Source organism: Thalassophryne amazonica, chromosome 9, assembly GCF_902500255.1.
Source record: "Thalassophryne amazonica chromosome 9, fThaAma1.1, whole genome shotgun sequence".
NCBI classification, from domain to species: Eukaryota; Metazoa; Chordata; class Actinopteri; order Batrachoidiformes; family Batrachoididae; genus Thalassophryne; species Thalassophryne amazonica.
This window is the reverse complement of record NC_047111.1, coordinates 85,297,669-85,321,198: the sequence shown is the minus strand read 5'-3', so window position 1 is coordinate 85,321,198 and position 23,530 is coordinate 85,297,669. Positions and strand designations below refer to the sequence as shown.

The window sequence follows — 23,530 nt, the reverse complement described above, 5'->3', positions numbered from 1 at the left end:
TCATTTGGAAATTTATTTTCCTGACAGTAACTTGAAGTGTGAGCTCAGAGTTTCCAGTTTCTTCAACGGAAACTTAACAAAGCCTGAAGTCAAGAATTCCAAATAAACTCCAAACATTTTGAATTTTTATGCACTCACTATTAATAAAACTACACTTCCTTACTTTTGTATGAATGCTTTTATCCTGTTTGTGAGACAGAAGTGTCCACTGATTAAATGATGACAGGCTGAAAACATCAAATGCTAATGTGTTGACTAACATAACCAGGTGGTGGCAGTTAGGGTTTTTTTTTTTTTTAAGCTGTTCTGGCAGCTTTAACAGCAATGTTTTAATGCATTTTGGGGATCCCCCCCCCCTCGAAATCCGGATCAAAATCCGTATAAAACAGACAAAATCCGTTTTATATATATGTAACAGATAAGTTGTACTCCAGAGGCGCTACACGATCTATGGGGAATCCCCAGCACCAATTTTGCTTACGTATTTCCTTGATTAAAACACATGACCTTGAATAGGGGCCTGCCTCATTTAATGGCCAGGTCAAAACTAAAATAAATAAAACTAAACACCTGTCTTAAATAAGCGCTGGGCATTATGTGCATTAAAAAGATTACATTTGCTTGAGTCAAGTTTGCTATGGAGTGGAATCTTAACATCTTAAAGCTTGATTTATACTTCTCCAACTCTATGGCTGTGGAGTGATGTCTATGTGTGTGTGACTTTTGAAAGTTCTCTGTCGCATCTTTATGTAATTTACAGAAGGAACAGTGGCTTTTTCTGGACTGATTTGTTCCTCAATGTGCTCCACTTCTTCATACAACCTTCAGCCTCCAAACCAACAGTACGTACAATTTCCTTCATGAATTGAGTCATTTGAGCATCTTTTACCAACTAATATTTGCAGACTTTTCTGCCAAACTTATTTGAGCCATGATCGAAATGTAATCAGCGTGCATACTGCAAAAACTTTTAAAATATGACAGGAAAGGAAGGAGGGAAAACATAAAAGTGACAAATCACAGCCTTTTGTGGTCTCCATCATTTAGCAGGTACACGAGTTCACAGCCAAGCAGACCGTTGTAATCTAAAGCGGTTTGGTTTGTCACACCCAGTGATATGTGTGAAACTTAACACCATATTACAGTGAAGGCGGCAAGCAGTATTTTGTTAATAATCACCAGCCTTGAATTACGCCCTGCCTTGTTTAGGTCTTGTCTGAGCAGTTTGAAAAAATAAACTCGTCTTTTAATCAAGGAAATATGGTACCCTCTTTCCTCGAATTGGCGAGTGTCAGTGCTGAACTTCATTTCGTACCTCTGTTACTAGGCACATGCTCTGTCCGGTACCTGAGAGGGGTTTTTAATGGGAATACACTACGATAGGGCAGGACGTTTTGTCCGATGTGCATGAAAATCCGTTATACAAAGTCTGGTAAAGACTGTTTATTTCATGGAAAACCATTCAAAAACACTGGGACTCTTGCTTTTTTCTGGTGAGTGCGAATATCCGGTTTATATGATGACTGTTCAGGCGAGTTTTACTACAAAACTACACAGCTACAGAGAGCATATTTGTCTCAGGCTGACTGCACGGAAGTGGCAAAAACTGCAATTCTGAGTTCTGACTTTGAGGTAACCTGAATGCAACACTGGTTTAAGCCTCTAAATTCATGACAGCTCCACAGTGTCTTACTGCAAGAGCACGGTTTAATCCTTCTTAAATGAAAGGAACCTCAGTTAGTTATCTGAAGGATGACGTACTCAGTCGCTCTGTAAGCTAATGGTATATTTTATAAAACTAAATATAGAGAATGGAGCATATAGATGTTTTATGCTGAGTGTTCAGAGAGAATATAAATAATTGTGAATCACGCTGTAAATGGGCTTGAAAAGCACTTTCCCTTCACTACATGTAATATTTTAAGCAGATTCCTTGGTGTGCATGTAAGCCATTGAAATGCAGTATGTAGTATTGTATCAAAGCTGTTTTCCCCTTCAATGAATGTGTCTAATTCTTAAATATTATGTGCCATGGCCTATATTTTAAACAGTCCACCAGAAGCTGTGGCACTGGTGGTTTTACGTGAAGTAACTTTTTTCTTAAATCAGTCTTTGCCATGTTTACATAAGCAGTGCCTTGGAGTTCGGAAAGTGAAAGGTTAGACGGGTTGTGAGCGCAGCCCCCATCCCCTCCCTAACCACCCTTATTTGAAATGCCATGAAGAAAAAGAGGCGCAACTTGATTTGCTCCCTTGTTAAGATTAATATTCTGTGCCAGTTAAGTGCACTTAAGTCAAATCCACAATTTCCCAGAAGCAGACTTGAAATGAATAGAATTTTTTTTTTTACTTTTTTTTTTGACACTACACAAATCCTAAACTGAAAGTCATAATCAGGAAGTTACAATAACAGAAGAGAACATCCAATTAATCCAGCTTGACATGTAACAGGAGCCTGCGTAGAGAAAAGCCATACGTATAAAGCGTGTTTGTGTATTTGTGCACAGATTAAATCAAACTTCGTGATGTCTACAAAGAAAATGTAGGTTTTTGCAGCAAAGATGAAGTAAGCGCTTATTCCTTAATGATTGTGTATTCTTAAAGTGGGAAGGTAGCTTGATATATTCTGAAAAGCCTGTTTTATAAAATATGTAAATTAGTCTATATTGAAAGATAAAATTGAATGTACATCTATTAGACATGTATTTGTATAGAAGTGTGTACTGCTCCATTAATCAAAGCACAATGTATTTTATGGCAGAGAGATTAAAGCTATAATCGATGGTAACAGATGGAGTTTTATTTTTTCTCTCTCTCCTTCATTCTCGTTAAACTCGCCTGTGAGTAGTCAGAGTAGCTTGTGGTAGAGCAAGTAATCAGCTCAGAGCATTACTGCAACATTTTGCCCCTCCCCCCTCCAAAAAAAAAGGTAATTCCACTCGTGTTTTTGTTACCAGACCAGTTAATGTGTCTTAACTGTGGCTGTGATTCAGACACTCGTCATACAACCCCTGGCAATAATTATGGAATCACCGGCGTCGGAGGATGTTCATTCAGTTTTTTAATTTTGTAGAAAAAAAGCAGATCACAGACATGACACAAAACTAAAGTCATTTCAAATGGCAACTTTCTGGCTTTAAGAAACACTATAAGAAATCAGGAAAAAAAATTGTGGCAGTCAGTAACGGTTACTTTTTTAGACCAAGCAGAGGGAAAAAAATATGGAATCGCTCAGTTCTGAGGAAAAAATTGTGGAATCATGAAAAACAAAAGAACTCTCCAACACATCACTAGTATTTTGTTGCACCACCTCTGGCTTTTATAACAGCTTGCAGTCTCTGAGGCATGGACTTAATGAGTGACAAACAGTACTCTTCATCAATCTGTCTCCAACTTTCTCTGATTGCTGTTGCCAGATCAGCTTTGCAGGTTGGAGCCTTGTCATGGACCATTTTCTTCAACTTCCACCAAAGATTTTCAATTGGATTAAGATCTGGACTATTTGCAGGCCATGACATTGACCCTATGTGTCTTTTTGCAAGGAATGTTTTCACAGTTTTTGCTCTATGGCAAGATGCATTATCATCTTGAAAAATGATTTCATCATCCACAAACATCCTTTCAATTGATGGGATAAGAAAAGTGTCCAAAATATCAACGTAAACTTGTGCATTTATTGATGATGTAATGACAGCCATCTCCCCAGTGCCTTTACCTGACATGCAGCCCCATATCATCAATGACTGTGGAAATTTACATGTTCTCTTCAGGCAGTCATCTTTATAAATCTCATTGGAACGGCACCAAACAAAAGTTCCAGCATCATCACCTTGCCCAATGCAGATTCGAGATTCATCACTGAATATGACTTTCATCCAGTCATCCACAGTCCACGATTGCTTTTCCTTAGCCCATTGTAACCTTGTTTTTTTCTGTTTAGGTGTTAATGATGGCTTTTGTTTAGCTTTTCTGTATGTAAATCCCATTTCCTTTAGGCGGTTTATTACAGTTCGGTCACAGACGTTGACTCCAGTTTCCTCCCATTCGTTCATTTGTTTTGTTGTGCATTTTCGATTTTTGAGACATGTTGGTTTAAGTTTTCTGTCTTGACGCTTTGATGTCTTCCTTGGTCTACCAGTATGTTTGCCTTTAACAACCTTTCCATGTTGTTTGTATTTGGTCCAGAGTTTAGACACAGCTGACTGTGAACAACCAACATCTTTTGCAACATTGCGTGATGATTTACCCTTTTTTAAGAGTTTGATAATCCTCTCCTTTGTTTCAATTGACATTTCTCATGTTGGAGCCATGATTCATGTCAGTCCACTTGGTGCAACAACTCTCCAAGGTGTGATCACTCCTTTTTAGATGCAGACTAACGAGCAGATCTGATTTGATGCAGGTGTTAGTTTTGGGGATGAAAATTTACAGGGTGATTCCATAATTTATTCCTCAGAATTGAGTGAGTCCATATTTTTTTCCCTCTGCTTGGTCTAAAAAAGTAACCGTTACTGACTGCTACAATCATTTTTCCTGATTTCCTATAGTGTTTCTTAAAGCCAGGAAGTTGCTATTTGAAATGACTTTAGTTTTGTGTCATGTCTGTGATCTGCTTCTTTTCTACAAAATTAAACAACTGAATGAACATCCTCCGAGGCCGGTTATTCCATAATTATTGCCAGGGGATGTACATGTGGTGAGTGACTAATGTGTCCGTGGTGTAAATCGGCTCCGTGCGGTTGAATGGCTGTGAAAATGTCCAGGTGACGGCAGAGTTCGTAACATCAGTCCACATTTCTGCAGCAGTGATGTAAAAGGTTCTGTGTCCTTGTTTTGTCGGGTGTGTGGCTCCTGGAACTGCTTCGTACATTTGACATACAAATGTTGAAGACTTAAAATAAAAAAATTGCATCAGATGAAATTTGAACAATGATGTGAATCTCTGAGTGCAAAGTTAAAGGTCAGACTGCACACAAAAAGGTATGAAATGCTTCAAATGTTTTTTTAATGAATGCATCAAACGCTAACTCATAGATGTTACTGAGCACGTTTTAACTGAGACTGAAAACTGCCTTTTGGTATTTTATCTGAAGTGCACGTTTGAGTTGACAGTGACGGCACTGACATGCAGCGACACGGTTCTGTCCTGTGCAGGAAAAAACTTGCACAACTTCAAAGACTGTAAATAAAGACAGATTGGACAAAAGTTATAAGTGCCTCAGTGCAGGTCTTTAACTCCAACATGTCACAATAATCTTAAATTTGTCACGTTTTCTCCAAAGATGTTTTAAATAAGTTAGGTTCATGCATGCTGTACATACTGTGTGTCACAATATCCTTCTTTTCAGAGGGGTACTCTGATGTGGATTTGCCATATTTAAATTGGTGTGTCTGACTTGGCTTTTTGCTAGAGCCTGGGTGTGTACCCTATCAAATCCAGTGAGTGAGGGAACGAACAGGAAAAATGAGACTATCCCCTCTAGTTTAACACAGCCCAGACAAATACTATCAGCATATAAAACGCTGAAATAAAATGCCATGAGGATACACTAAGATTTAATTAACTTTGATACACCAGATCAGTACAAAAACAGTTTGTCCTTTTTAATACAGCATATACCTGTCTGTGGCCTGGACCTGTCTGGGCTTGTTGTGGGGAATAATCTCAACTGCCATACGTGGGTGCAGCCTGAAATGAGCTTGATTGATGTAAATTGACACTGCTGTCTGATGGGACGTTTCGCACATTATTAATGTGATTTTGTTTACCATCCCCTGTGAGGTGCAGTATAGCAAAGTACACTAATTGAGATCTTGCTATCCCCCCCAAATTAAGGTTCTGTTTCAGGTATCTTTCTAATTCTTCATAAAAGTGCTCACTAAGCATGAATAAACTGACAATCCCTGATCCAAATGTAAACACGTCACCTTGAGCTGTTTTGCACAGCTGAGGTTTTGAAGTCTTTAATTTCATTTCTTTACCATTTAGTCTTTATATGTGCACATTTTTTGCACACTTATGTTAAAATAAGTATTGGGCCTTTAAATAAGTGGTGTTATGTTTACACAGTCACATTTCTACTGAAGATAATCCAGTTAACAGTGGTGCCAGTGTTGGTTTGACTTTGGTTTTCTGCAGTGTGAGTGAAAGGGGGCCTGTTATCCCCCTTTATCTACAGTCTGTGCTCAAATATCATTGGTTTAAAAAATGGATAAAAGTACGTCAAATTGTCTACATTAAACTGAAATTCATTCCATTAGATATGATTAACAGCTGTGTCTGATAACAAACAAAAATTGAAAATAGTTATGGAACTGCTGCATCAAACAGATTTAACAGATATTAAAAGTATTTTTTTACCTACATTTGAAATTTGCTGTTTTATAGCATGTAATATGTCTACTAATTACAGTAAATAATGCACTTTCAATTATACACACATAGTGCTGCACAAAACACAGTTAAAAAAAAAACCCTAATTTTACAGGAATATCTACTGTATTTTAAAGAAGCAATTAAAGGATAAATGTTTTTCGTTGCAGTTTGCAAAGCAGAATGTAGTATAAGGTTTTTCGGGGTGGGGAATGCTTTGCATTTTCTGCACTATGAACATGAACAGATGTGATTTGATGTCAGTGAATGCTGGTGGTTTTGAAAGGTTTCTAGTCACATGACTTCTTTAAAAGCAATACAATTCTTTGACTAAATCACTACCTTGGTTGTGTCTCTGCATGTGATTTGTGGGCCAAGTTTTGTTGGTGGCCTTTGGCGTACTTAATGTAAGACCGTTTGTACTTTGCTTCTTACTAGGATTCTTCTGCGATGCTTTTTGTCTGTAATCATGAGAAATTGGGATTTGTAAGTGGAAGTTGGTGACAAGTTGGGGTGATTAATTTTATGAAATCCCACAACATGCATTTGTATTAATTCTTTCATTATAAATGGCTAATGTTCCTGAGAAGCTCCTCGCTCAAATTTCTAATCTATAAATTATGAATGATACAGCAGCTGTTGCTTGAAGAGAGGCAGATCAAATGTGGAGATCTTAAAAAGAAAAAAAAACTCTGGGCAGAACTACATCTATTTAATCCTTTTTCCAACTTTTTTTTTTTTAAAGGCGAACATTTCTGCAATGTTTTAGTGTGTTACTTGTAAGAGGTTAATTACAGATTGTATTTCATAGACTGATCAATGTTAACTTTTCAGATTGTTGAATGAATTCGTGTCTTGATACAAAACTGTTTGAAAAAAAAAAAAAAAACTCACATGGGTCCTTTTTTCCTGATTAAAATTCCATAAAACCAAAAATATTGATGCTTCTCTTGTACTTGTGTTAAATTCTTGTTTTGTGTGTTAGTTGGTGTCAGTAGGTGGTCAGGACTCTTGAGCCATACAGCAGCATTGGTATGACGACTGCTTTGTAGACGGGGAGTTCTGTCTTGTGTCAAAGGTCTTTTGTTGAAAACACTGGTGCAAAGCCAGCTCCCGGCAGTTCTTGTACACCTGGGCTTGTTAGAGCTCTTCATAGATGTCTGCGTTTGACATATGGCTGTCTAGGTATGAAAAGTGGATAGAAAATCTACATCTGGGGTCTTAATTTTTTATTTTTGGTTCAACTTTTCTTTCAGGATAGAAATGTTTGTGATCTGTTTTAGTTTAAACACCTGACCTCTCTGACTAAACAGCCATACAGAGTTGACATACACGTCAAGCTAAGAATGCCACAAAATGCCATGGCATAACAAAAATCACATGTTGGGTATGCTAAAATAGAGCAGTATGTGTGTGCAGATTTAACTTAGTAAAAACGTAAAACTTTAAAATGACATTCAGGCTGCTGCTTGTGCAGCGGCTTACGGTGGTTTTTTTTTGTTTATTTTTTTTTTACTCCTCCCACTCACTCCCCTCGGGACAAGAACATGCGAGCTCCAGCACAGAGGTAGAAGCTTTGTCTGATCAGCTAAGACCCCGGCTGTGACCTGAGAATCCTTTGGCTGTTGGGAGTGACTCCTGCTGGCCGCCGTCACTTTGTCGCCTTCTGTGGCGTCACAGCTTGCCACTAAGTCCATACAAGGTGATTGTAGATGAGGGGCTTGTTTGTTAATGAACAAACGCTTTACAGTCACACATAAATATTTAGATAATTTTGAAAGTACCAATAGGCTATTTGTTTCTTCTGAAGTAGGATTAGTGATACAAGTATGAAACTACTACTTCAGCAGAAGGCAATATCCAGTCTGCAGGAGACACGTTTTCCAGTGTTGCAGCTCCCTCTGGTGGCAGGCAAAAAACACGAGTCCCGCGGGGGGGGATTGGAAGCTTTAAAAATGAGTCGCTTGAAAGAGACTCGCTGTAATCTATCTACAACCCCTGGCAAAAATGATGGAATCACCGGCCTCAGAGGATGTTCATTCAGTTGTTTAATTTTGTAGAAAAAAAAAACAGATCACGGACATGACACAAAACTAAAGTCATTTGAAATGGCAACTTTTGGCTTTAAGAAATCAGGAAAAAAAAATTGTGGCAATCAGTAACGGTTACTTTTTTGATCTGGCAACAGCAATCAGAGAAAGTTGGAGCCAGATTGATGAAGAGTACTGTTTGTCACTCATTAAGTCCATGCCTCAGAGACTGCAAGCTGTTATAAAAGCCAGAGCTGGTGCAACAAAATACTAGTGATGTGGTGGAGCGTTCTTTTGTTTTCAATGATTCCAGAATTTTTTCCTCAGAATTGAGTGATTCCATATTTTTTTTTCCCTCTGCTTGGTCTAAAAAAGTAACCGTTACTGACTGCCACAATTTTTTTTTCCTGATTTCTTATAGTGTTTCTTAAAGCCAGAAAGTTGCCATTTGAAATGACTTTAGTTTTGTGTCATGTCTGTGATCTGCTTTTTTCTACAAAATTAAACAACTGAATGAACATCCTCCGAGGCCGGTGATTCCATAATTTTTGCCAGGGGTTGGAATCATTTTACCAACGTCCTGTGTGCTTGTGCAGCAGCACAGCTTCGTAAATGTATTTGTTAGATTATTGCCACAGAGTAAAATTTACTATCTTGGCCGGGGCATTTCAAAGTTTAAATACTTAGTTTTGGTTTTATCATCTTTTTTTAATGTCAGGTTCCATCAAATAGCAATTAGTTGCATAATTTTTTGGGGGGGAATTAATAAAACTGACCCCATCACTAATCAGCTAACGAACGATTTCACTTGTGGTTTTCAGTGAGATGCTTCATATATTTTCCCCACATGAAAAGCTTTGACCATTTTCAAGTCTTCAGTGAAAATCACTGTGCAAAATCTCAAGTATTAAAGCAAATGTATTCATGATATTTGCATGTGGTAAATTAATATGAAAATGACTGTAAACAAAGCTGTTTTCAAATGTACACAGTGACTATTTTTCAGATACTTTATCTGCTTGTAAGTTATTCCAAAAAAATAAAAAACCACAGTATAACTGGCAGGAGAGGCGAGATCTATTTATTATGTACAGTTCTACCATCATCTTCAGATAACACTGACAAAGTGAACGTCGGCTCCTGCATCATTAAACTGTCAGAACACCCCCCACTTCCCCAAATATCATATCTTTGAGTTCTTTTAACTTTAGCAATACTCTATATTAATAATCCTTAAAGTGTATCTGAGGCACACAGGGAAACAATGACTGCTTAAAAAAAAAAGTTAAGAAATCTGAAACCACAAAACAGATGCAGGTGTACATATCTATAAAAGAGTGACTACATGAAGGTATGTTTGGAGCCAGATGGAGTAAAAACGGTATTTTCCTTGGACTTTGTCCATCTAGTTAGTCACTCCCCACCCCACCCCCTGTCCCACACAACACCTGACCATCATTCCTGTACACCATAACTGAAACAAAAAGGCAAACATAATCTGAAGTGCATCATTGTAAACAAAGACCGAACTGTCAGATAACTCCAGAAAAAAAACAAACAAACCCCAAAGCGTTTGTGTGAACGAGTGTATGAGACGTGTTAAAAGGCTTCTGGTAACGTGTGTTTAAGCAGCTGAAGATTCAACTGTATTTGGTCATGTTGTACATTTTTACAGATGTGTGTACAGTCAGGTCCATTTATTGTTTTATTTTTTTATTCTATGGTTATTTTAGCCATCTACCACAGCACAGCGGCAACCGATCAATGGATATGCGCTATAAGAAAGTTTAAAGGGGTGGCATTGTCCAAAATCTGTTTATCTACTTAATGTGGCCATTTTGTGTAAAACATCCTCAAACCTCCAAAGATTTTGTTTGTGCACACAAGTGATGCATGTAAGATTTAGGCCTGAAATGACTTGTTCTAGACTTCTGTGACATATGTAACAAACGTCCATGGCCTGGACTAGTGCTTGGTCTGTAGGAGGAGAAAAAGCAAACTCTCCTCTTTGAAGAGAGAGTGGGCCTGGCAAGCAGATGCTCATTTACGTTTAAAGCAACAGGTGCAGAAAGAAAGTTTCACTGAAAACCTAAACATGTTTTTATGTAAGATTCAACACACCACCATCTAGGAGGAACTTTTTTCTGTCTGAAGATTTGAATTGTTTTAAAACACCTGTACCTGGGTGTGGTCCACATTATTTTGGTGAACAGGTGCACATTATAACTTCTTTAAGCATCTGGTTGAATGTTATCAGATAATATAACCTTAAACATCACAGAATTAGTTGTTTAATAAGCAGTCAGCATGTTTACCTCTGCTAGTGTATTAAAGCTTTATGATGGCAGATGTCTGGTTCTTTGTTAAACGCGCAAATGGTACAGAAAGAGAGATGTAGAACTACTTCCAAATCTGCATCAAAATGTAGCACTTCCATGACCAAAAAAAAAAAATCAGGTTTTGACCAAATCTGTCCTACCTCGACTGTCAGAGGCAACTGCACAAGATTAAAGATTTATGGTTTGTTAGACATTTTTTGGAAAACTGTTCTGAAGCTTACAAATAGTTTTATATATTGTGCTAAATGCTCTGTATTTGCTCTGGTGAACTCTGGATTGCAGACTTGCCCCGGTTATCCCTACCTCTTGTAGTGTGTTCTTGATCTGGCCAACTGTTGGTCAATAATTCACAAGGAAATAAATGTCATCTACCACATTTGTTCCAGCTGGTTTTCAGGCTCACTGGTGCATTTTCTTTTTAAACTGTTTATCTGGTCAGAAGCAGTTCTTTCTCCATAATGTGTTCAGTTTTTCAGCCTAATGATGGTTTGCTTCAGTTTTCAGACTTCACACTACTAACAGATTCAAAATCCAACATGTGAAAACCAATCTAGGCTTGTCATCTGCTTACATGATATGTTAAATACGTGAATGTACGCGCCTTGCTGTGAAATTCAGCTGCCAATCATCCAGTTACTTTTGATGCTTCAAAATATGGGCAACTTTCTTCTCATTTTAATATAAATACCCTCAGATTAAGGCTGACAGTCCGCACTTTGACCTTGGTTTTCATCTCCAATATGCTGTGGCAGACGACTAAAACAATTTCTAAATCTTTTTTCATCTCCAATATGCTGTGGCAGACGACTAAAACAATTTCTAAATCTTTAACGGCCTTGGCTGTGTGTGGTGTAGCCTTGCTCCTGTGTACGTAAATCAGCTGCAGGTCTTGTGTCATCCGGCATACTGTGCCTTTGTGTAAAATCACGTTATGTACAGTACTGTGTTGCACTTTGTTGGATCTTACATACAGTGTGAATACAGGGTGCAAACCGTGTCCCAAAGTGACCGTCTGGAAGTGTGTTTTTGCCGTTTATGTGCATGGCTTATGAAACCATTCAGTTCCAGATCTTAAGGAAGCTATCCCAGGACCCGGTGCACGCCGCCATGCCGTCATTTGTGACACCGAGACAGCTCACACGATTGTCGTGACCGGCCAGGACTCCTGAAGGAGCGACAAGAAACAAAGACACGTTACTGCTACGCCAAACCTTACCACTGTAACACGGACAAAAGAAGAAGAAAGCTTACCCTGCATTTGGTATTTTAAAGGAGAAATTCATATTAAAATAATAATAATCAAACATCTGACTGGTAGATTCACCTTTGATGATTATTTCATTTGTAATAAATCCTTTCCCCCCATTATTATTATTAGCTTAGGAAGGAATTAATCTGAGTGCACGCAGCAGCTGACATTCAAAATAACAAAATAACTAGTAGCCTACTACTTTCTAATCATTAATATACGTTAGTTTCATCACTATGTCAAGAAATGTCGGCAGGTCGAATTTGTTTTCCTAATATACTGGTTTATATTAGTCCTGTACCAGTTTATATAAAGAACAACCACATTTCAATGTCTCCTCATTCCTGATATATATGGTGTATTTTAGACTATGATTTGACCTTAGTTTTTGACATGAACTGTGTTGTAAGATAATAACTGAGTTTATCCACAAAGTTAATTTAAAATCACTCAGTGCATTTTGAAGATAACACTGCGAACAGATCCAGTCCAGCCAGGCAGAACCTTATCCAGGATAGGACCATTTAGTGCTCCAGAATCCACCAGACATGACAGACCATCATCTCACCAGATAGATGGCTGCTTTGAATATGTACAAGTAGTATACTGAACACGTGCCAATGGAGTGCCTCAACATGGAAAGCTAATTACTTGACTTTGCGTAGCATCATCATGTGACTTTATCAATGCCAGATATTTGATTCATGTTAGCCTCAGGAGAGCAGGACTGTCAAAAAAAAAAAAAAAAAAAAATCTCATTTCAGTATCTCATCTACTTCCTGAGATATGGTCATTCATGTATTTAGATGCTGACCTCTGATTTGACCTTGACCTTTGATCTGTGATCTTGGTATGACCTGTGCTTCACAGAACCATGCATTGAGTTTATCCACTAAGTTTGAAGAAAGTCCTCTTTGCATTTTGAAAATATCGCAGTGGACAGACAGACAGACAGACAGACACGGCCATAACACAGCTTCTTTGTGCTTGGCGGTGAGGTAATCAGGAAATACAAACAGCTATAATATAAAACAAATGGTGCATTACTCGAGTAAGCTAGCCAAGGCAGAAATGGAACTTGTTTACTGTTCTGTAAACCAACTATCATACAGTTGCTTGTTTTATTACCCTCAAACTTTACTGAACAATGAGCAACAGGTGGAGGTTTGTTACCAGTGGGAAATAGTCTCTGTAGAAATGTAATGTCTCATACAGCACAGTCATCACAGCCGAGGAGAGAATGATGATTTTATATATATATATATATGTGTGTGTGTGTGTGTGTGGTCAGGAGTAAACTACAGTGCATCTATAAAGTATTCACAGTGCTCCACTTTTTTCACACTTTTTTTTAATGTTGCAGCCTTATTCCAAAATGGAGTCAATTTTTTCCTCAAAATTTTACACACAATACTCCATAATGACAATGCGAAAAGCTTTTTTTCCAGATTTTTGCAAATTTATTAAAACTAAACAAAGAAATCACATGTGGATAAGTATTCACAGCCATTGCCATGAAGCTCAAAATTGAGCTCAGGTGCATCCTATTTCCACTGATCATCCTTGAGATGTTACAGCTTAATTGGAGTCCACCTGGGGTAAATTCAGTTAATAGGGCATGATTTGGAAAGGCACACACCTGTGTACATATAAAGGTTGACAGTGCAGGTCAGAGCACAAACCAACCATGGAGTCAAAGGAATTGCCTGGAGACCTCTGAGACAGGATTGTCTAAAGATACAAATCTGAGGAAGGCTACAGAAACATTTCTGCTGCTTTGAAGGTTCATATAAGCACAGTGTACATCCATAATCCATAATGGAAGAAGTCTGGATCCACCAGGACTCTTCCTAGAGCTGGCTGCTCCTCTAAACTAAGTGATTGGGGGAGAAAGGCCTTAATCAGGGAGGTGACCAAGAACTAGATGGTCACTCTGTCAGAGCTACAGTATTCCTCTGTGGAGAGAGGAGAACCTTCCAGAAGGACAACCATCTCTGCAGCAATCCACCAATCAGGCCTGTATGGTAGAGTGGCCAGATGGAAGCCACTCCTTAGTAAAAGGCACATGGCAGCCCGCCTGGAGTTTGTCAAAAGGCACCTGACGGACTCTCAGACCATGAGAGACAAAATTCTCTTTTCTGATGAGACAAAGATTAAACTCTTTGGTGTGACTGCCAGACATCATATTTGGAGGAAACGAGGCACCATCGCTACAGTGAAGCATGGTGGTACCAGCATTGTCCTGCGGGGATATTTTTCAGCGACAGGAACTGGGAGACTAGTCAGGATTGAGGGAAAGATAAATACAGCAATATACAGAGACATCCTGGATGAAAACCTGCTCCAGAGTGCTCTTGACCTCAGACTGGGGTGACGGTTCATCTTTCAGCAGGACAATAACACTATGCGTACAGCCAAGATATCAAAGGAGTGGCTTCAGGACAACTCTGTGAATGTCCTTGAGTGGCCCAGCCAGAGCCCAGACCTGAATCTGATTGAACATCTCTGGAGAGATCTGAAAATGGCTGTGCACCGACGCTCACCATCCAACCTGATAGATCTTGAGAGGTGCTGCAAAGAGGAATGGACAAAAGTGCCCAAAGATAGGTGCATCAAGCTTGTGGCATCACATTCAAGAAGACTTCTGTAATTGCTGCCAAAAGTGCAAAACAAAGTACAGAGCAAAGGGTGTGAATATTTAAGTACATGTGATTTCTTAGTTTTTATTTTTAATAAATTTACCAACAATTTAAAAAAAAAAATAATAATTTTTTTTCATGTTGTCATTATGGGGTGTAGAATTTTGAGGGGGAAAAAATAAATAAATACATTTATTGATTAATTTACTCCAATTTAAAATAAGGCTGTAACATAAAAAAATGTGGAAAATGTGAAGTGCTATGAATACTTTCCAGATGCACTGTACTCACATTAAGTTATAGAGATCTGACTCTAAGTTGTTATTCATTTACAGTTAATTCATAAATTTTATTTGCAGCCTAAACAAAAACATATTGCAAGTTTTTTCAGCCTATAATTTAGGATGCATCCATCAAAGCTTAGAAATGCAATGGCGTGCACACTTCCAATGACACATCTACTGTGATTGTTTGCAAGATTTAACAACATGACTGATGTGTAATTTCTTATTTACCTTCTTTGTTCCTGAAGGCAGAAAGTGTAACTAACCAGCTCTGGGTGTCTGCTTACATAATTCAAAATAAGGTTCTCACTGAATTTCAACTCTTAAACGATACAGGACGTCATACTGTTGTTTTTGCACATTGTTTTTTGTCTAATAATATACGAAGTAACATTTTAAATTCCTAAAGCAAGTGTTCCGTTAATGCTTTTATTGTGAAAATCCTTCAAACGCACTAACATAAACACACTGTGACGCCATCAGACGGGTTGTACCTTGTTAGTGATTATGTCGGTGATCCACATAGAGCTGATGACACTGCTGTTGGTTTCTTATTGATGTTATTTGCTTATTTATTTTGCGTGAAAACTAAACATCCTGTCGCCTTCTTTTGACATTTATTAGCTGGTTTAACTTAAAGAAACACTTGCAGTCATACCTCACAATCACAAATGCAACCAGCATTTTCCATGTTTGCAGCACTGGTGAGTAGACTCGTGGATTTAAATTTCATTACATTTCCAAAACAGAAAAGCTTTTTCTTGTCTTTACTGCACTCGCCTGCTCTGTCTCCCTTCATGGCGTCCCAAATGTTGCAGTTGAAATCGTCATAACCAGCCAGCAGCAGGCGTCCGGAGCGTGAGAAAGCCACAGAGGTGATGCCACAGATGATGTTGTCATGACAATAGAGGCCGAGCTCCTGGTCCGCACGCAGGTCAAATAGCCTGCAGGTGGCGTCATCAGAGCCAGTGGCAAAGGCGCTGCCATTGGGAAAGAACTGTGGAAGCGGGCATGTGGAAATGCAAGAAGCATGAATTAATCAAAAATAAAATAAGAACACACCAAAGAAAACATGGACAAACTGTTAAATGCAATAAACTGATACTGTATAAAATGGAACTCCTGCTGTTGCTTGGTGCCATTTTTTAATCATAATCCAATCAAAGTCTTTATATTATATGCTTGATAGTGTGTCATAATGAAAACTTAAAAATAATTCTTGTGAAAACTATTGCTACAGTACATCCAGAAAGTATTTACAGCACTGCACATTTTCCATACTTTATGTTACAGTCTTATTCCAAAATGGAGTCGATTTATCACCCACCGCCCCCAACACCTTCAAAATACTACTCACAACACTCCATAATGACAACATGGAAATTTTTGTTGTTGAAATTTTTGCTAATTTATTAAAAATTAAATACTAAAAAAAAAAAAAAAAAAAAGAAATCACATGCACAACTTGATGCACCTTTGGCAGCAATTACAGCCTCAAGTCTTCTTGAATGTGATGCCACAAGCTTGATGCACCTATCTTTGGGCAGTTTTGCCCATTCCTCTGCAGCACCTCTCAAGAGCCATCTGGTTGGATGGGGAGCATCGGTGCACAGCCATTTTCAGATCTCTCCACAGATGTTCAATCACAGACAGTTCAAACAATACCTTTTTGGAATCTCTGTGATCAGACAAAACATGTGGTGCAGTTTTCAATATGATTGAAGCATCTTTTAATTTTGACCCCTGTGTAATTCTTCAATTGACTGGCTGCCTATTGAAAATTCAAAAGGGTAATGTCTAAGGTGTATTTGTGCCAAATTTGGTGCTTGCATCACCATTTAAAAGATTTCTTCAGTTATTTGCTGCACTATAAGGAGTGGCTTCCGTCTGACCACTCTACCATACAGGCCTAATTAGTGGATTGCTGCAAAGATGACTGTCCTTCTGGAAGGTTCTCTTCTCTCCACAGAGGAACGCTGGAGCTCTGACAGAGTGACCATCAGGTTATTGGTCACCTCCCTGACTGAAGGCCCTTCTCCCTGATCACTCCGTTTAGACAGGTGGCCACCTCTAGGAAGATTCCTGGTGGATCCAAACTTGTTCCATTTACAGATGATGGAGGCCACTGTGGTCATTGGGACCTTCAAAGCAGCAGAAATGTTTCTGTATCCTTCCCCAGATTTGTGTCTCTAGACAATCCTGACTCAGAGGTCTACAGACAATTCTTTTGACTTCATGTTTGGTTTGTGCTCTGACATGCAGTGTAAACTGTAGCACCTTATATGTGGACAGGTGTGTGTCTTTCTAAATCATGTCCAATCAACTGAATTTACCCCAGGTGGACTCCAATTAAGCCTTAGAAACATCTCAAGCATGATCTATGGAAACAGGATGCACCTGAGCTCAATTTTGAGCTTCATGGCAACATCTGAAGTTATTGTACTTGGCCCAACAAATCTTAGAAACATGGTGTCTAACCAGATCCTTACTCTGGATGGCATTACCCTGACCTCTAGTAATACTGTGAGAAATCTTGGAGTCATTTTTGATCAGGATATGTCATTCAATGCGCATATTAAACAAATATGTAGGACTGCTTTTTTGCATTTACGCAATATTTCTAAAATTAGAAAGGTCTCAGAGTGATGCTGAAAAACTAATTCATGCATTTATTTCCTCTAGGCTGGACTATTGTAATTCATTATTATCAGGTTGTCCTAAAAGTTCCCTGAAAAGCCTTCAGTTAATTCAAAATGCTGCAGCTAGAGTACTGACAGGGACTAGAAGGAGAGAGCATATCTCACCCATACTGGCCTCTCTTCATTGGCTTCCTGTTAATTCTAGAGTAGAATTTAAAATTCTTCTTCTTACTTATAAGGTTTTGAATAATCAGGTCCCATCTTATCTTAGGGACCTCATAGTACCATATCACCCCAATAGAGCGCTTCGCTCTCAGACTGCAGGCTTACTTGTAGTTCCTAGGGTTTGTAAGAGTAGAATGGGAGGCAGAGCCTTCAGCTTTCAGGCTCCTCTCCTGTGGAACCAGCTCCCAATGCAGATCAGGGAGACAGACACCCTTTCTACTTTTAAGATTAGGCTTAAAACGTTCCTTTTTGCTAAAGCTTATAGTTAGGGCTGGATCAGGTGACCCTGAACCATCCCTTAGTTATGCTGCTATAGACTTAGACTGCTGGGGGGTTCCCATGATGCACTGAGTGTTTCTTTCTCTTTTTGCTCTGTATGCACCACTCTGCATTTAATCATTAGTGATTGATCTATGCTCCCCTCCACAGCATGTCTTTTTCCTGGTTCTCTCCCTCAGCCCCAACCAGTCCCAGCAGAAGACTGCCCCTCCCTGAGCCTGGTTCTGCTGGAGGTTTCTTCCTGTTAAAAGGGAGTTTTTCCTTCCCACTGTCGCCAAGTGCTTGCTCACAGGGGGTAGTTTTGACCGTTGGGGTTTTTACGTAATTATTGTATGGCCTTGCCTTACAATATAAAGTGCCTTGGGGCAACTGTTTGTTGTGATTTGGTGCTATATAAATAAAATTGATTGATTGATTGATTGGTCTGTGAACACTTATGTACATGTGATTTCTTAAGTTTTTTTAATAAGTTAGCAAAAATAAAATTAAAAAAACTTTTTTCACATTGTCATTATGCGATACTGTGTAGAAGTTTGAGGAAAAAATTGATTTTGGAATAAGGCTGTAACATAAAAAAAAATGTGGAAAAGTGAAGTGCTGTGATTACTTTCCAGATGCACTGTAATTTCAGTGTATCAGAATATTTAAAAATATTACAGAAACAAAATATTTCTCAAATGGACAACACGTATGAATGATGATTCAAAGTCTTACTCAAAGCTCTCTAACGGCTGGGTTGTTTGCTGTAAAGTCCTGTGGCAGTGCACTAATTTTCTGTCTTGCATTAAAGCCGGAACTATTAGAAATTGATGCATTAGCACGAACACTAACACATTCATCTCACATAGCCACTAAACCCTGACATCTTACTTAAAAGTTCCATGCTGACTGAGGCCGAATGGCATCAGAATGACATATCCGGCCACAATCAGGAAGTATTGACTTGCGGTCTGAAGACCAATGGAGGGCAGCCTGTGAACATCTACATATTTGGTCCCATTCGCTCGGCTGTCCCGAGTGTGTTCCACATGTTCAAAACACTCTTGGCACCATCAAGATGCGATGCACATCTGACGGCGGTCTATGTGCAGTTTGTGCGTCATCTGATCGCAGTCAAAATGACATTGCACTCCACTGGACCCCAGCCAGGGAGGACAAAGGAAATGTTATGTAATAACATGTATGTGGCACTGTGCACATGTCAGAGGCTCGGTGCAGCGGCCCGCAACGCAGCTGAACGGGATGTCGCTGCTGTAATGCATGTATTATTACATGTTCACCTCCTAAGTCTCTAGCAGGTATGATGTGGAAATGTTTCCTCAGCCCATGACAATAAAAATACACACGCAACTCATCAACGGTACCTCGCATTCCACAGCGCAGCACAGACAGCTGGTGAAGTCCCTTTCACCCGGCTGCACTGTGTGCTGGCAATGTCGATCGAATGACAAATGCATAATCCACCTCTGGCATAAATAAATCATAAATGAAGTGCCGTCCCACAACGATAATCCAACTGCATGTTGTGTTAAGACGCGTATCAAGTAAAATGATAACAAAAAAGTTTAAAAAAAGAGAGAAGAAAAAGTCCGATGGCTGCATCTGAAGAATGTTGTGCACATGTGGGAAGTTGGTGCACTGCCAGCACAGTTCAGCAGCAGTTAAGGAGTCCTGCCGGACAGGTAAAATCTAGCACCAGACTGAACACAAGCAGGTGATTACTGACAGTTGTCAGGCTGTTTATACACTCTCTGGATGGACAGCTCCTGTGCTCGTGTGCGCACATGCACCCCACGTGTGCACTCGGAGTAGCTGGCGCAGCCTTTATGAACACACATACATGCAACTGAACTCCCATGCTGCTTTGATCACCTGTTCTACGCACGCAGGCACATGCATGTGCAGCAGTTCGTTCAGCCAATTATGAACACGCGCGTGCAGCTGAGTGGACATTTCATTTGGCCACACACTCGCATGCTGTTTGGATCACCTGTTCTATGCACGTACATGCGCGCACTCCGTCATATGAGACACACACTGATGAGAGGTCAGTTTTGCGCTGGGAAGGTGAGGACGAGCGAAGATTTGATTGTGTGGTTGAGTTTGTGAGTGAGTGAGTTTGTGAGTGAGTGAGTGAGTGAGTGAGTGAGTGAGTGAGTGAGTGAGTGAGTGAGTGAGTGAGTGAGTGAGTGAGTGAGTGAGTGAGTGAGTGAGTGACAGCTCCAACGTCAGTGCTGTCTGACAGCAGTCTGTGTCATCTGACTTTTGTCTGTAATATGTCTGGGCGGCATCCTGCAGGTGTGCACGAGGCAGTCCGGATGCGTTCTGACACGGCTGACCACGCCTCTTTTCCTCCCGACTGCATCCGAATTATGACCATATTTGCCAAGTCGGCCTGGTTCCTGCACATTCTTGCTATGTGTGATGGGGGCTTTAGAGTAATCAGATAAAGCTGTTGTCCTTCTTCATGACAAACTCACTAACTCACCATCCTCTGGGACATGACTGAACACGCTTTATCTTTGAGTAACTGGAACATCAATCAGGAAGGCTTAGTCACAGATACTAATACTCAATGTCAGTCAACACCCCCTTAACTTCTGACATTACTGCAAAACCTCATACATACATACATGCACACATAATTTTTGATTTGTATTTTGATTTGTATTTTGTTTGAGAATAAGGAGCGCTTCACATAAAATGTATCTTCCTGTTGCTCTTTTTCATCATTAGCTAGAGATTTATGCAAATGTAATGGACTCAAATTATATATTTTTTCTTTTTAAAGGCAGATTTCTCACCCACTGGGCCATGGCACATGAGTGGTTTTTGTAGTGCCATCTCGTGAACCACAATTGTTTTTCTAAGTTGGAGCTAATCTTTGGTAATGTACGGTATTAATAATATTAATATTCTAATATTAATCTAACCTATGTTGGAAAGTAGATGTTTTACATACAGTGGGGTAAAAAAGTATTTAGTCAGTCCCTGATTGTGCAAGTTCTCCTACTTAGAAAGATGAGAGGCCTGTAATTTTCATCATAGGTACACTTCAACTATGAGAGACAAAATGAGAAAAAAAAAATCCAGGAAATCACATTGTAGGATTTTTAAAGAATTTATTTGTAAATTGTGGTGGAAAATAAGTATTTGGTCACCCACAAGCAAGCAAGATTTCTGGCTCTCACAGACCTGTAACTTCTTCTTCAAGAACTTTTTCTGTCCTCCACCTGTTACCTGTATTAATAGCACCTGTTGGAACACATTATCTGTATAAAAGACACCTGTCCACAGCCTCAAACACTCAGACTCCAAACTCAATCATGGGCAAGACCAAACAGCTGTCGAAGGACACCAGGAAGAAAATTGTAGACCTGCACCAGGCTGGGAAGAGTGAATCTACAATAGTCAAGCAGGCTGGTGTGAATAAAACAACTGTGGGAGCAATTGTAAGAAAATGGAAGACATACAAGACCATTAATAATCTCCATTGATTTGGGGATCCACGCAAGATGTCAACCTGTGGGGTTAAATGATCATGAGAACGGTGAACAAAAATCCAAGAACTACATGGAGGGACCTGATGAATGACCTGCAGAGAGCTGGGACCAAAGTAACAAAGGCTACACACTACGCAGAAAGGGACTCAAATCCTGCAGTGCCAGGCGTGTCCCACTGCTTAAGCCAGTACATGTCCAGGCCCGTCTGAAGTTTGCCAGAGAGCATATGATGATCCAGAAGAGGAATGGGAGAATATCATGTGGTCAGATGAAACCAACATAGAACTTTTTGGTAAAAACTCAACTAGTTTTTTTTTGGAGGAAGAAGAATGCTGAGTTGCATCCCAAGAACACCATATCTACTGTGAAGCATGGGGGTGGAAACATCATGCTTTGGGGCTGTTTTTTCTGCAAAGGGAACAGGACGACTGATCCGTGTTAAGGGAAGAATGAACGCGGCCATGTATCATGAGATCTTAAGGCAAAACCTCCTTCCTTCAGTGAGAGCATTGAAGATGCAACACGGTTGGGTCTTCCAGCATGACAATGATCCCAAACACACCACTCGGGCAACAAAGGAGTGGCTCCATAAAAAACATTTCAAGGCCCTGGAGTGGCCTAGCCAGTCTCCAGACCTCAACACCATAGACAATTTGTGTTGAAAATCCGTGTTGCCCAGCGACAGCCCCAAAACATCACTGCTCTAGAGGAGATCTGCATGGAGGAATGGGCCAAAATACCAGCTACAGTGTGTGTAAACCTTGTGAAGACTTACAGGAAATGTTTGACCTCTGTCATTGCCAACAAAGATTATGTTACAAAGTATTGAGTTGAACTTTTTTTTATTGACCAAATACTTATTTTCCACCATAATTTACAAATAAATTCTTTAAAAATCCTACAATGTGATTTCCTGGATTTTTTTCTCATTTTCTCTCTCATAGTTGAAGTGTACCTATGATGAAAATTACAGACCTCTCTCATCTTTCTAAGTAGGAGAACTTGCACATTCAGGGACTGAATAAGTACTTTTTTACCCCACTGTAGCAAGTAAAAATGTATAAACATCATTTACTAAATATATGATTTGTTCAACTTTAATCATCATCAGTTTGGGACTCTGTTAGACAAACTAAAATTCTACACTGTGATATAAGGACAGGTGGAGAAAACAAATCCTTAAGGGAAAAAATAACAGCAGTGTTACTATTTTGCCAAAAAATACTAAAAGTCTCCAAAAATACAATTCAGATTACAGTTTGCTTTTTTGGATTCATTTAATTCCTGGGCTCCCATCTGTAAAAGGGAGGGATGCTGAAATCTATTAATACACTTTACAAACAGATTATTAGACTAGATTTGCCAAAATAATTGGGGGTGTGTTTTTCATGGGCCACAACTCCTTACAAGTATGAACAGGTGCAACTTAAAGTAGAAAAGGTTGAGAAACCCTGTTTTCACATCACTCACACAGACAGCGTTGATGTCCGACTCGTGTCCCGTGAAGGTCTGCCGGCACATGCTATCCCTGATGTCCCACAGTTTGACTGAAGCGTCGCAGGCTCCTGACACAAAGGTGCGGTGGTCAGGCGACAAGGACACGCTCATGACATCACCGGTGTGGCCCGTGAAAACAGTGGTCTGCTGGCTCGTCTCAATGTCCCACAGTGCACTGGGGCAGAAAACGAAGAGTAACACACTGACTGGCTTAGGAAAAGACATTTGTAGATTTGACCTTTCACACTCACCATGTGGTGTCTCCTGAACTTGTAATGATTTGATTGTCGTCCATGAAACGGCAACAAGACAGATAACCTGAGGGAAGTTACATGTTCACATTAAGACTTTTTTATTTGTACAGTGGTTATTTGATTAAATCTGTGCCATTAAAAAAACAAACTGAGTTTCTTCGTATTTAAATACACATTATTATTGTATTCTGTCCTAATCAGTTTGCAAGCACAGTTGCCC

General features: G+C 39.5%; 2 protein-coding genes across 5 annotated transcripts in view; one reads left to right on the top strand and one right to left on the bottom strand.

The window, feature by feature from the left end:
* The window catches only part of mink1 (misshapen-like kinase 1), a 102,486-nt gene extending 89,201 nt beyond the window's left edge, over positions 1–13,285 (top strand). Inside the window, exon 33 of one of the 2 annotated variants that reach the window (XM_034178626.1) lies at positions 13,265–13,285. The gene's annotated coding sequence lies outside the window, so the exon portion shown is untranslated. Of the gene's footprint in view, positions 1–13,258 lie in introns of both variants that reach the window. The other variant, XM_034178625.1, reaches the window with a different exon arrangement.
* The window catches only part of gnb2 (guanine nucleotide binding protein (G protein), beta polypeptide 2), a 45,320-nt gene continuing 31,251 nt past the window's right edge, over positions 9,462–23,530 (bottom strand). For all 3 annotated transcript variants that reach the window (XM_034178631.1, XM_034178632.1, XM_034178633.1), the window contains exons 7-10: positions 23,308–23,374; positions 23,030–23,231; positions 15,694–15,910; positions 9,462–11,906 (exon numbers count right to left, since the gene is read on the bottom strand). In XM_034178631.1, the coding sequence (XP_034034522.1) occupies positions 11,800–11,906; positions 15,694–15,910; positions 23,030–23,231; positions 23,308–23,374 (593 nt within the window). In that variant the 3' untranslated portion in view covers positions 9,462–11,799. The remainder of the gene's footprint in view (positions 11,907–15,693; positions 15,911–23,029; positions 23,232–23,307; positions 23,375–23,530) is intronic.